This window comes from Heliconius melpomene, chromosome 21 (assembly GCF_056956725.1).
Source record: "Heliconius melpomene rosina isolate 202511_hmr_F chromosome 21, ASM5695672v1, whole genome shotgun sequence".
Lineage (NCBI taxonomy): Eukaryota > Metazoa > Arthropoda > Insecta > Lepidoptera > Nymphalidae > Heliconius > Heliconius melpomene.
In genome coordinates this window covers 11,533,908-11,549,080 of record NC_140409.1, presented here as the reverse complement: position 1 = coordinate 11,549,080, position 15,173 = coordinate 11,533,908, and the positions used below count along the sequence as shown (strand labels likewise).

The 15,173-nt window shown below is 40.0% G+C and overlaps 1 protein-coding gene and 1 pseudogene across 1 annotated transcript; both read right to left on the bottom strand.

Annotated features, from left to right (window-relative positions):
• Positions 1-10,071: 10,071 nt before the first annotated feature.
• Positions 10,072-14,050, bottom strand: LOC146527260 (BPTI/Kunitz domain-containing protein-like). Its single transcript, XM_085206603.1, has 5 exons — positions 13,939-14,050; positions 13,651-13,741; positions 13,428-13,537; positions 12,950-13,043; positions 10,072-10,195 (listed from the first exon to the last, which is right to left on the bottom strand). Exons 1-5 carry the CDS (start codon positions 14,048-14,050, stop codon positions 10,072-10,074), a joined length of 531 nt encoding a protein of 176 aa, XP_085062729.1.
• An 87-nt stretch (positions 14,051-14,137) lies between these two features.
• Positions 14,138-15,167, bottom strand: LOC146527259 (ATP synthase subunit b, mitochondrial pseudogene; annotated as a pseudogene).
• Between the last annotated feature and the right edge of the window lie 6 nt (positions 15,168-15,173).

The window sequence follows — 15,173 nt, the reverse complement described above, 5'->3', positions numbered from 1 at the left end:
GTAAACTAACTCTCATACGTTCCAAACGACTAGCTGTGACAGGTACAACAGCAATTCTTTTCTTAGCCACCTGTTTTTTCTTACTATAGAATTCTACTAGCTGACCAGAGTGGTCAGAATCCAATTTATTAATAATGCTTTTGTAGCATGGAATAATGTCAGTAAATATGTTATCTATACAAGTACTAGTCGTAGGAGTTATTCTGGTTGGCTCCATAAATAAATTAAGTAAATTGTGTGACTTAAAAAGACTTAATAAATTAATGGTGGGACTAAAACTTTCCAAAATATTAACATTAAAGTCCCCACACACTAACAAAGGCTTACCCGACTTGGTAAGTTTGCTTAAGGCCTCATCCATTACTTCTAAAAATAATTTTAAATTGGCGGAGGGAGGTCTGTATACACATATAACAATGAATTGCTCTAATTGAACACACGCTAATTCGATAGAACATTCTACAGAAAGGGACACAATATCTTTCCGTTCCTTGAACTTAAGGTTCTTGTTTAATATTATAAGCGACCCCCCGTGTATTGTGTTGATTCTGCAGAATGAGCTTCCTACCCGGTGGTTTCTGAAATTAAACATGAGCTGGTTCACCTTTAACCAATGTTCAGTAATACACAAAATACTAATTTCCTCCGAGTTCATGAATAATTCCAGCTCTAGCTGCTTGCCCCCCGTCAAGCAACAGATGTTCTGATGAACTAATCTAGTAGAATTAACATTTTTATTATTATTTTTGCACGGATATTGTGATGATGTGCAATGTGCGTGATTATTGTAATTTAATTGTAAAGCTGGCTGGATCAAATGGATATTTAATAATAAATTAGAGCTAGAGGTTGCTACCTCTGTTGTCTGAGAAATTAATTTAAATGTTGAGAAATGTCAACAGAGTGTAAATTATTAGACATAATGTCAGAATAAATTGGAATGTCAGTAACGTGTGACATAAATAAAAGCAAATATATATAAATAATGTATTGCTCTTATTTTGTTGGCAGGCGCTACACTATAAGTAAATGTTCCTAATTGAATCTATTTATTGAAAAATTATAAGAAAATGTTAAAAAAATACTAGTTTCGGATTTTTTCCTTTACATACACCCAATTACTTAACCGGATGCTAAATTTCACCATTCCAGGTCATCTGGAACTTGGTTAACATTAAGGTCTATAGGTCAGTCACCCCCCTAAAAATTCACGATTTTTGGACGTCATTATCTAAATAACTGTTTGAGCTGTGTTTATGAAATTTTATGCACGTATACAGGTAGGGGGTCTAAATGTTTGAGCCAAATATGACAGCTTTAGATGGAATAGTTTTTGAGTTACGAATAGGTAAAAAGTGGCTTCAAATGGTTCGTGTAAAATAACACACGGTGCTGCTCGCCAGTTTTGTTTGTAAAAAAAACTTGGCTACGCGCGGCCGCGCGTTTTAAATAAGTACTTGAGAAGATTAGTAGCACAGATTTAAAATTACGATACCTACTAAAAAATCCTTGCCGAGTAAAACAATTGGAAAATCCTTATTGGAACTACGACAATGCGGGTTGCATTAGAGTTTAATTAATTTTCACATTATCTTAAGTGCTTTGCAAACATACATTATATGAATAATCCAGTAGTAAAAGCGGGCGAAGCCGCAAGGGGGTCGCTAGTACTTACATATGTGAAAAAACCTATTTGCACCACTATAGACGCTAGAACGATAAACGTATGAAATTGTCTCCTCTAAGACAGGTGATATAGGCCACATTATCATAAATGGCGTCAAGGGTTGAATATCGATGGAGTAAGGAAAATAGAACTTTATTTTAAGAACAAACACTGTAAGGCATTATATGGGTTCCCGCGAGCGTAGTCGTCTTGTTTCCCTAACGTTTGCTCTGTAACCAATTTATAAAACTGATATAATATGTACGGAGCAAATTGTGTCGTAATATTTAGTTCTATACTGTGTAATTTTCTAGAAATGGAACGTATTCTTTCACATATATTATACAAGTGGACTAAACGAAACTATACGAATATTTATTAAATATATTTACGAAATTATTTTCAGTTTTCAATAGAGAGTTGCGTTAAGCAAGCTCATTTTGGGTGAAGTTTTCTAACAACAAACTTTGCAAATCGTTGCTTAGCAACGGTCGCATAGCACGGTTGTTAATAACAAACAACATTGGCGGAATAAATTGCATGTCAAATTAATAAGTATTTTAATATATTGGTATATATCGAAAATATTACAAATATGAGAAAAAAAAGTATCCTATGTTCATCCCGGGACTCTCAAGCATCTCTAGATGAGTATTTTATCACAATTAAATTAGCGGTTTGGCCCTGATTGCGTAAAAGACAGACAGACAGAGTTACTTTCGAATTTATAATATAGGTATGGATACACTGATTTTACTATACGCGCATACAGTAGGTATAAAAATATTTGAAAAATTTATTACGAATTTCTGGACTCGACAATCAGAGCCAGTACAATCAAGAAGCATATAAGAAATGTATGACGTTCAGAGCAGGATTAAAATCCAAAAGACTTGTTTTGGCTGACGAATTTGTTTCGTTTCTTTTGAGCGAAAGATTTCAGTAAATACTATTTCCAATTCGTAGGCTTTCTTCAATCTGAATTGTTTTCTATATTGTTGACCAATTTCAGGGCACTTTCAGAGATTCGAAAAATTTCTATACCATTGATCCTTGGTTCACCATTTTTTAATGGCCTCTTAACACAGCAGTAAGTGTCCGTTCTTTAATTTGCTATTTGTTTCTATATTTTTTAACCCCACGCTGTATGCCGCACATTGTGGAGTAGGCAGAAGGAACCTGGGAACCTAGTGTTAGTTCTGTGCACCCCAATAAGACCCTTCCGTTTTCTGCTGAATTTTTGAGGCATTGCGTGTTGAGGGGCGGAATGCGAAAAAGGGAAAAGGGAGCAGGTCACCTCGTTACCAGAGCGAGAAAATAAAAATATTAAATATTCCATTCCTCCGAGTGGAAATCGAACCAACTACCTTTGTGTTTACAGTCGCACACTTGTGCCTCTGTCCGACGACAGCCTCGCTTTTATATTATGATTCTTAATTATAATGTAAGTTATTTCTAGAAATATATATTTTTTAAGAAAGACAAGAACATATTTAACTCACTCATATTGTATAACTGATATTGTTTAGGAAAAATGTAACATTATACTTAGTTTTGAAACATCCTTGGATTTGAGATAAAAATATACATAATAACTGAGCCTGGAGACCAAATTAAGTTTACATATATGAATAACCGACAAGACATTTCGTTTTAGTTAATATAAACACAAGGTCAACAACTATCGTCTCAGACGGCGGTAGAACAGATCTAGACAATATGATGTAACAATACATGCCTTTTATATAACAAAGGGTATAAATAATATTGCAAATTATTATATTTGAATCAATGCTAAATATATATATATATATATATATATATATAGAGGTAGCTAGAGGTATGGAGATATATATATACAGGGTGTCCCAGGAGTCAACGATAAGACGTTGAAGAGTTCGTTGAGAGAGGAGAGACGTTGTTGAAGAGAGAAAAATCGAAATATACGATAATCGGGATGACGCAGCATTAGCGTTACATAACCATTCTCCATGAATCAAATGCATATTGACAAAGATTTTTTTTTATATTTTTCCCATAACTGTCACGACTTGGTCTATCAGCTGTTTTCGTCTTATCGTTGACTCCTGGGACACAAAAATTTGTCAAAACACATACTGTAGCCATATTAAAATGTGTAATAAGCCATTTGCTATCCTTCGATAGATTTGAACCAAGACCCTGTCACGATGATCTTCCCAATATATCCTAACATTTATTCGATTGAAGCATATATATACTAAAATGCAACCTAAAGCTAAACGCGGTTTCGCCGGCTTTAATTTGTTAATGTTATATTATAACCAAATTATATATAAATCAATATAAACTGTAAATCACTCAAGTCATCCTCTCGTTCACTTTTGTGAACTTGAGAATTGAGTGAAAAGTGTTGTGACGACGCAAAGCACAGTGTTGAGTTCACGTCATGCCTGCAGAATTCGGTGGTAAATAAAGAACGGAGCGTATTAACACTAGGTTCCCAGGTTCTCTGGTATGGTGTTCCCTGTTATAAGCGAGATACAGCGTGAAACTTAAAAAAAAAAAAAAAAAAAAAAAACACATTTTATTATAGTACTAGTGGACCCGGACGCGGCTACGCCTGCTTGAATTATAAGAATATTTATTAAATATTATATAATATATTTATTTTTATAAGGATGAATATCAAAATATAAGTTCATTTTGGGTGACGTTTTCTTAAAACAACCAAGAAACTTTGCAAACCGTTGCTTAGCAACGACGGTTGTTATTAACATGGCAGAATAAATTACAAATCAAATTAGAAAGTATTTTCAGATCCGATTCGGCCTTGCTTCGGTGAGGTCGCACAATTGGGCTATTATATTTATTTCGATCCCTTGTCGAAGTGCTACTGTATTTATATTAGTGTTGTGCTGCGGATTCCTGCGACTGCTGAGCTGCGTGGCGTCCTGCTGCGCTGCGTTGCCCTGTGGTTGCCGTGTCCCGCATCGCTCGTTTCCAGCGTCCGGATTGTTTGTTCAGTAAGTGAATACACAGTTGTTATTAGATAGGTACTCACCTACCGTTCACCGACGGTAGATTTTGCTTGCCAAATATAGTGTAGTTTTAAAATACACACCCCGTCCCTCGCCGCAAGGTGAGGGGAGAGACAAAGTATGGCCGGCCTCAGTCGCTCCGAGCTGCTGAGGTACCTAGAGACATTTCACGGCGAAACGTACAACGCCGTCGTCAAATTCGCGCAAACGCGCCATGATGCGCCTAGTTCGCCTAGCGCGCCCGAAATCGGCCCGGTTGCCGATATGCAGCCTTCAGCTGCCGGCCCGAGTGCCGTTGATGAGCAGATGCTCTCCGGTGGGCTTTGCGACCTCGGAGTCGCCCCGCCGAGGGAGCACTCCCGCGATCCCTCACCGATCCAGTCTGGTGAAGAGATGGAGGTGGGCAATTGCCCTTCCTCTGATACGGAAAATGATGACGGTTTCGAGACCGTCGGATCCCGCTCGGCCAAGCGCAAGGCCAGGGCCCCTAAGGCCCCCCCCCCCCCCCCCGCCCAAAAAGGCGAACAAGCCCGACGGCCGCCGTTCCCGCGCGAACGACTTAACGGTTTTCCCCTCCCCTGCCCCCGCCTCTGCGGTTGAGCGGGAAGAGGACGACTCCCCCCGCGCGCCCCGCGCCCCCCGTATTAAACCGCCGCCACCCATTTATGTGCAAGAGAAGCACAAATGGGGAAAAGTATCCCAGTGACTTAATAGCCATAATATTCAATACACTACCGCGCGCTTAACGCAGGTAGGTATTAAAATCCAGGTCAGGTCTTCGTCGGAACACCGACAACTCACCTCTTTCCTTCGTGAGTACCAGATAGGGTACCACTCTTACGCCCTGGAGGACGAGCGCCAATTGCGCGTCGTTCTCAAGGGCATTCCCAAAGAGATCGAAGTCGATCTCGTGTTAGAAGATCTTCGTAGCAAAGGCTACCCCGTGCGCCAGGCGCACCGCCTATACAATTCTCGCACTAAAGCGAAATTCGACATTGTTCTTGTTATCCTGGACCTCACTAAGGAGGGAAAGGAAATTTTCAACCTGAGGTCGGTGTGTTCTCTCACCGGCATCAGAGTCAAACCCCCACATACGAGGGGTCTCATAGGGCAGTGTCATCGCTGCCAATTATACGGGCACTCTGCCCGCAATTGTTTCGCGCGGCCTAGGTGCGTTAAGTGCCTAGACGATCACGCGACTGCGGATTGTCCCCGCAAAGTCCCCGATCCCGCTGTGCCCCCAAGCTGCGTGCTATGCGAGACGCAGGGCCATCCCGCGAACTATCGCGGATGTTCCCGCGCGCCGCGCAGACGCACTAGGCGCGGAGGCAAAAAGCGCACCTCCAATAAAAAGGAGCCGGCTCCTACTCAATACGAGCCCGCCCCTCTCCCTAAAGAGAATGCGTGGTTTAAACCCGCACCTACACCGGTCGTCGCCCTCGCCGCGGCACCGGTACAGCCGCCTACCCCTCAGGTAGCGGCTCCCCGCCCCGCGCTCGCGCCTTCCGGCGCGACCGCGATCGCGCCCTTGCGCCCGGCGCTTTCCCGCGCCGCGCCCGCGCCCGCACCCGCGCATTCCCGCGCCGCGCCCGCCCCCTCTTCTAACGCTAGCGACTTAGCACTTGTGCTAAGCTTCGTTAGATGTTTTGATTTCAAAGAAATCAAAGTCCTCGCGGCGAAACTTAGGAACACGAACGGTTCCGACGATCGCGCTCAAGTTATTATAGATCATATAGATCTCATCGAAGCCATTCAAGGCTTCGTCGCGGTTTAAATTTTTCCAATGGCGGTCATAAATAGATTTACCCCACGGCCCGCTGACTCGCAACTCGCGCGATTTAAACCTAGAGCCCTGTCAATAGCGACCTTTAACGCAAACGGTGTCAAACGCCAAAAAGAGGCTGTGAGCGCCTTCGCGCACGCCCATCAATTAGATATCTTATGTATACAGGAGACTTTTCTTAAACCTGCTGTTCGTAGTCCTGGCATTGCGAACTACAGGATTGTAAGAAATGATAGAGCCACCCACGGTGGAGGCACTATGATTTATTACAAGAAGAATTTACACTGTATACCACTCGACCCTCCGTCTCTCGAAGCAGCCGAGGCGTCGGTGTGTCAGGTATTCCTCACAGGCCATCAGCCTTTAATTATAGCTTCAGTTTATCGTTCGCCGTCTAGGCAATTATTAGAAAGCGACATTTTGGCGCTACTTAGTATGGGAGACTCGGTCCTTCTGATCGGGGATTTCAATTGCAAACATAGACTTTGGAATTCGTCGGTGACTAATGTCAGCGGCAAGAGGCTTCTAGCCTTCACAGAGAAATATAACGCTTGTGTTATAGGCCCGCCTTCTCCCACTCGCTTTAGTGTCCTCGGCACAGGCGATGTACTCGATATTGCCATACTTTCGAACGTTGCACTGTCGCAACGTTCAATAGATACCATTCTCGACCTAGATTCGGACCATCGTCCTGTCATTCTCAAGTTAGGTGACGAGCGCCCCTCTGGCCCTCCCACCAAAACTGTGGTCGACTGGAGGAGATTTGCAAAGCTCCTCCGCTCGAATGAATCCCCTCTTAAGGAATTAATACCTGGCATCGCCGACTCCGCGGCGCTAGCGATAGACGCGGCGAATAAATTTACCGATTATATTTTAAATACAATCCAGAGTTGTTCGAAAGAGGTAACAAACTTGCCCGACGGTAGGTTTGATATCTCAGAAAAGCTCAGGCGATTGATTAGACGCAGGAACGTAGCTATGCGACGACACGATACCTACCCGACTGACAACAATCGTAGGGAATTTTACAGATTAAAGAGGAGAGTTCGATTCGAATTCGAACTTCTGTGCGGTGAGTCGTGGGATGAGAAGCTCGAGGGGCTCGCTCCATCGCACCAGGCATTCTGGGCGCTGTCGCGAGCTTTTAGAGTCGATTGTCTCTCGACTATGCCTCCTCTAGTTAGGTCAGATTGTTCAATTGCCGCCGATGACACCGAAAAAGCGGAATGTCTCGCTGACAGTTTAGAGGCTCAATGTACCCCGAGTAGTCAGCCCTGCGACCCGAGCCACATTGCGCGTGTGGATTCCGCGGTCGCAGAATGGGCGCTGACGCCCCCGCAAGGGGAACCGCTCCGCCCGAGCTCTGAAGACGAGGTCAAAGTCATCATCAAAAACCTCAAAGATAGGAAGGCCCCGGGGCCCGATAATTTGTCTAATAGAATGTTCAAGTCCCTACCGGCTCAGTTCATATCTCTATTGGTCATTATTTTCAATTCCCTTCTTAAGTCGTGCTCATTCCCCGACGAATGGAAGGAGGCCATAGTCATAGGCATTCCTAAGCCTAATAAGCCGCGGAATATCCCGTCCAGTTATCGACCTATCAGCCTTCTCAGCTGTTTAGGTAAAATTTACGAGAGAATCATTCTCGTTAGACTCTCAGAGGTGGTAGAGGCCGACTCTCTGCTCTGCAATGAGCAATTCGGTTTCAGAAAGAAACATTCCGCCATACATCAAGTCCACCGTGTTGTAGAGCATATAGCTCGATACAACCTTAGGGATCCTTCTCACAGCAATACAGCTGCTATTTTTCTCGATATAGCGAAAGCTTTCGATAAAGTCTGGCATAACGGCTTGATTTACAAGCTGCGCGCCGTTTACGGCTTGCCAGACTGTCTCGTACACATCCTGCGGGACTTTCTCTCGAATAGATACTTTCGCTATAAAGTCGAAGGCACTCTCTCTTCCCCCCGCCTCCTCCGCGCAGGCGTGCCACAAGGCTCTACGCTAAGTCCTATCCTGTACTCGTTGTACTCCAGTGATATCCCGCTCACTCCGGGTGTTCACCTGGCTATGTACGCCGACGATACAGCCCTCTTCACAACCTCGCGTTGTACTATCCTATTAAAAGATCGACTCCAGAAAGCGGCCCGCGCACTCGGTGAGTGGTTCCGCCAATGGAGAATCGAAGTCAATCCCGAGAAGAGTAAAGCAATACTCTTCCCTCTCAATAAAAATATAAGAGTCTCTACCATCCATCTCTTAGACAAACCCATTCCCTGGGAAAAACAGGTCAAATATCTAGGTGTCACTCTAGACTCTAGATTAACTTTCAAACCCCACATTACAAAAGTCTGCAATAAAGCAAAGTACATTCTCAATAGATTATATTATCTCATAAACAAGAATAGTAAAATGTCACTTAGAAATAAGCTGACACTATACAAAGCTTGTATTAGACCTGTCCTTACTTACGCTTGCGTTGCGTTCGCGCACACCAAGCTTGCTCCCTTGCAAAAAGTGCAAAATAAATTCCTGCGCATCGCATCAGGTTCCCCTTGGTACGTGCGTAATGTCGACCTACATAGAGATTTTGAACTGGAATCGATTCACGAGCACTGCAAACGCTTAGCGAAGCGCTACTTTGAGCGCGCAGGCTCGCACGCGAACCCCCTCGTCGCTGAGGCGTGTAATTACACGCCTCACGCGATTCGTAGACGCCCGCGTAGCGTCCTCTTAGACCCCGATGACGCCATTACCGTAGCAAACGGCCCGTACGTAGGTAGGAAACACACTACACACGCACGACACACACACCGTCGTCGCCGGAATCGACGACGTAGTCTAGCTTATCTCACGGCCCGGCGGCGCCTCGGCGCCGTCGGGTCCAGCGGTTAGGGACCGTTAGCTCCCTTAGATTAGTCTAATTTTATCCCCCGGTCGCGGCTTCTGTGTCGCGGCCGGCTTTGCTTAGAATAGGGAAACTCCCAGCCCGCTCGACGACCGCAAGCCGAGGTTCGAGCCCCGCAGGGGGCGCCCTTGCGTCGTCGGCACTCCCCACAGGCAGCCACACAGTGCCTGCATATTTTCAGGGACAGAGTACCCTCTTCCCTACCCACCCGGTGTCGCTGTAAAGGCCAGTAAGGCTAACAGCATTAAAGTCAAGTCCGAAAAAAAAAAAAAAAAGAAAGTATTTTAATATATTACTATATATGTGTTATGTAATGTTATATAGTCTATAGCACTTCTGAAGAATGCAGCTTTCATACAAAACAAAAACATAGTAAATCGGACCTGTAGATCCAGAGATCTTAGCGTTCAAACAAACAAACAAACAAACAAACAAACAAACAAACAAACAAACTCTTCCGCTTTATTATATTAGTATAGATGAATATATTAATAATTTTTTATTAATATATAAATGTTTAAAGACAATTTTTATTATAAATACTATTTTTTGGGTCTTTACCAAAAAAATATTTTAAAGAGAAACCGTCTATTGGTATCTCGATTTTTGATTTTTATTTTATACTTATGTTATTTTTGATTGTTGAAATTAAATTAGATCAATATATATTTTTTTATATTTTATATTATTTAACTTAATCTATAGCAACCGAACATATAGTGGCGCACATTTGCTGTGTCACGAACCTATTCAAGTTACCCCCGCAGCCGCTATATGAGAAACCTTTGCACCGTCGCGTGCTGACGTCAAAATACCACCTGGAACAAGGAAGAATGCTAATTAGATTAAATTAGAATAATTAAATGAAAATGTAAAAATCGAATGACACTTTCTAAATGAAACACAGATTCCTGTTCTTTATATTTTTAAACGTATTTTCTATTTTCGACATATTATTTGGGAAAAATGGTAAATTTTCAAGGTTTTTAGTTTTTTAGTAGTATGATATTAAATGAAAATAAAACAATACTCTTTAAAATAACACCTATTAGTGAATTTTCGACTCTATTAATTAATGGTCTCTAGCGTAATTGTGATAGAATTTGACTGCTAACGAAAAGTTTGAGGATTGATTACCAGCCCAGATAGAATTAAAGAAACCAGATAGAAATTATTGTGTCAACAACATAATACAGTATACAAAGTACAGCTGAGTATGAAAAAATAATTGCAGTATAGGAAATAATAAATAACGATTTTTTTTTTCATTTAAATATAAAAAAAAATATACAAATACTCTGACCCAAAAGTAAGACTACGAAAATTAAAGTTAATTCAATACTACTACTAGAGGTATGGTGATAAATTATATACATATAATACAGTTCGCGAAAACGTCGAAAAAAAACCCTTTAAAATTAATGTTTATTATAAGAAATCAATAAAAAATACGTATGACATTCTTGTACGTACTTTACCCGTCGTGGCGCAGCGGCACAAGGGTGTGTAACGCGACGGTTGTGGGTTCGATCCCCACTCGAGGAAGTGAAATATTTATTTACGTTTATATTTCCATTTCTACGCTCTGGTGTCTTCGCAAGTCAAAGCGCGGCGTTGAGTTCTGTCACTGAGAAAGTGGGGATCGGAGTGTCATAACACTAGGTTCCCTCTGCTGTGTGCGGGATACAGCGTGAAGCTGATTTAATTTTTTTCTTTATTTTTAAATCATACAAAATAAAATAGTACAAGAAGTATAAGCCGGTTTAGGCCAAGTGATGTTACGCCTACACTACTCGCACAAATGCAAAGGTCAGCTTGGTCCTGGCGGACTGTATCTTGTTTTAATTATTTTTTATAGCTTCTTAGCATATAAATAGGTAGAGGGAACTTAGTGTTAAAACTCTCTCTTCCCAACTTTCCGCCAAATATTAGAAGCGGAGCTCAACGACGCGATTTATCTTGTTACCAGTGTTACGAACCAGAGTGGTAGGGTAAGCAGGGGAGCCTTCAAGGGGGAGTGGTGTAATTTAAGAGACTCAGCTCGCCACTTATCGCCAATTTCTGGTAAGATTGTGTGTTGGGTGGCGGAACTAAACTCCTCTACAACAGAGGGAAGAAATGAAAATATTAATTACTAGCGAACGCGCGCAGCTTATTTAGGGGCGAATTCTAATAAACCACGAAATATGATTTCAATGAAATATTTTTAAGTCTAAATTTCAAATTTTATAATTAATTTTTAACAAAAACAAAAACCGACTTCTAACAACGAACTAAAAAGTGGAAAATAATTATATAAAGATTTTATAATTTTGAAGTCGGTGTCAAACTAATGCTACAACACCTTTACTACAATATCTAATTACTAAGCCTGTTTGTTTTACTTGGCACCGACTTCAAAATTATAAAATCTTTATATAATTATTTTTCACTTTTTAGTTCGTTGTTAGAAGTCGGTTTTTGTTTTTGTTAAAAATTAATTTATTTTACGATTTTTAGTGATGGGTAGATCTTAAAATGATGCTTCTTGAACGAGTGGTGATGGTGGTGGTAGTGGTTGTCAACGAGTGGTTGTGATTGTTCTATGTAAAACTTCATTTAATTAGCTATTATTTTTGTGCAAAGTTACATTTTGGTATATTGACAAGAACAAACATAAAAAGTATTCGGGTGAATTCGGAATCTCCCTTTTTTGAAGTTGGTTGAAAATGAGAACATCCTCTTTTTTGAGATTGGTTGAAAAGAAATGCAACGATCAGGAATCTCACTTCTGACATCAATTTAAAAAGTTTTTGCTTGTAAGTATTACAGTATAATTAATTTTTGACCAAAAAAAAACAAACTTTCTCAATTTTCTCCGGATTCCATAATCGAAGCCTAACCAAACTTTCACCAAATTATCCTTGAAGTGTATCCTTTCAAATAAAAAAAGAATCATCAAAATCGGTTGGCGCGACATTGAGTTATTCGGCTATTAGTCGCGCACATGCATAATGCAAATTTAAGACTTATGTGATTTTCTCATGGATACCATTGTCAGACATGGACTAAAAAAAAATGGGACCATTCGGGAAGATATACCTTTCAAATAAAAAAAAAATTATCAAAATCGGTCCACCCAGTTAAAAGTTATGAGGTAACAAACATAAAAAAAAAATAAAAAAAAAAAAATTACAGTCGAATTGATAACCTCCTTTTCTTACAGAAGTCGGTTAAAAATCGGTGCTGTTTTAATTTTTTTTCCATACAAACTTTCAACCCCTATTTCACTCCTTTAGGGTTAAAATTTTTCAAAATCCCTTCTTAGTGGATGTCCAGATTACGAAAGTAAACATCTGCCCAAATTTCACGTTTCTACGCACAGCGGTTACGGCTGTGCGTGCGTCTTACCTCAGTCAGTGAGGACAAGTCCTTTTATATATATAGATTTCATTTTCTCGAATGGAAATTGAACCTGTCACACGCTTGTGTGCACCATGATGTCCTTAGGATAAATTATATCTTATTTCCTTTATAGCTTAACAACTATACAAATCACTCACTTATTATTTTCTTTATTACTCATTACTTACTTAGGATAATATCCGTTACAGGTGCCGAAATCATATTGCAAACGGCATATGACTCTCGTCGATAGATTTGCAGGAAGCTTATGCGCCCCAACATCTGCATGGAATTTAATTAAAAAATCCATTAGAACATACTTTATTACTAGCTCGAAGCGGCATAAAATTGTTATCGAGAGATTTTTTTATGAAGCAATATTGCAAATTAACAATTTTGCTTATACAATCTTAACAGGATTTTCTTTTTATTTATTTTTTTCAGGCAGAGGGAACCTAGTTAAGAAACTCCGTTTCCCACTTGTCGTCGAATTTTCGAGGCATTGTGTTGAGAAGTGAGACGTGGAACTTAACAACGCGATTTGCCTCGTTACCAGATCTAGGAAATGACAGTATTAAATATTTCATTCCCCCGAGAGGGAGTTGAGCCCACATATCACATATACAAAAATAATTTATATAAGTCTCTATTAACATTAGTACATACCTCGACAAGTGTTGCGACAGCTGGAAAGCGAACTAAATGAGTTCAAATTGTTAGGACAACTTCCTATAATAGTGCTTTTGCAATCCTCCAGCAATGTATCATAGTAGAATCTAAGGATAAGCAGAACTTATAAGTTTCAATGACTTCAAGTATTATTTATATTGACTACTACTTATTTATTTCGTTTTTTACTTAGTGTGGATTATATTTATTCGGAACTTACTTTGGCAGAAATCTACCTTCACCACCGCAGTTATAACCATTTGCTTGAAATTTACAGTAAATTAAAGCGTCCATATTCATGAAATCTATGGCTGTATAAACAAATTGTAATTGTAGTACGTTAATATTTAACATCAATATTACGTTGACGTTCTAGTCTAAAAATATCAAGTATTTTGGAACTTTTTAGTATAGAAATTAAACCTACATTCATTTTTTAAAGCTAACTTTAGATTTACTATCAATAATGTGAAATACATCATTTCCATAAATTCTTTCACATACATACCCTCGGTAGTAGTAGTTGAAGTGGTAAAATTTAGTAAATTTACAGTTGATATTCTTAAATTTAAAATAAAAAATATAAATTCCAAATGTGAATGTAACATTTTTAATATCATCTTTCAATCAATCAAAGAAAATTGCTTTCCACTCATAAATCATGCTTTTTATAACCACAATATACTTTTGTTCATAGTAATAATATTTAAATAGTAATTACAATTGCGAAAAAAATGTGCCGTTCTGTAATGTTATGCCCGTCCTGCTATCGCCGATATATCTTGTAATGCTTTATCAAATACTTGTTTTTCAAATTCTGGCGTAATAGCTTTTTTCACATTCTGTATAATCCACTTGATCATCCATTTCTGTTGTATTCTCATAAGAGCTCGCTGTAACCTTACTTGATAATCTAAACGGTTTTTGACTGTTCGAAAAACTTCCATATACCTCTCCCGGTATATGGCTTCTAGCTGCATTGCAATATGCTCTTTCTTAGCGTCCATTAACATTTTTTGTCCCTCTGCTCTCCACTGTGCGTCTTTTGCCATTTTAATTTCATCTTCGTAAATACTCATCTCGTCCTTTCTACCTTTTTCAAAAGCATTAGTTATTTCATCTACTTCTTTGTCAAGATATTTGGCAAAATCGGGACCGAGACGGGTAGATGCCAAATAGAGCATCGGAAGCACAGAAAGTCCAGTATAATATTCGTGCTCCATTACATAAATTTCCTTACTAAATAAATAATTTGCAAGAACTATACCAAAGATGTATGGTCCACTCACACCAGTTTTAGAATGAAAGAACAGAAACCACTCTTCAGGCAGAAATCCATAGCGCACTGGGCCAGACTTCAAGGCTCTCTTCAAGCCTGACTTTGGGGGTACACCTGAAGATGTCGTAGAACCACATGAAGACGCCGGAGGGTCACCCGAAGAAACTAGAGAACCACATGAAGATGGCGAACCTTTGCTTGAAGATTTCGGAGGGTTACTTGAAGGACATTTCGTCTTTTGCTGTTTTTCACTTCTAGTAGGACATGTTTCTGTGTGAGATGATAATATAAATGAACCTAAATAAGGCTTAGGAGTGCATAATTTTACAATTTTGTGAATTACCATGAACATTTTCGCAACTTTGTGATCCTTTTAGTATTTTGGCATCTGTCAATGTCGTTGTACTGTTATAAAACCTTTTTAATCTCAATAACATTAACATTAACATAAAAATAAGCTCAAA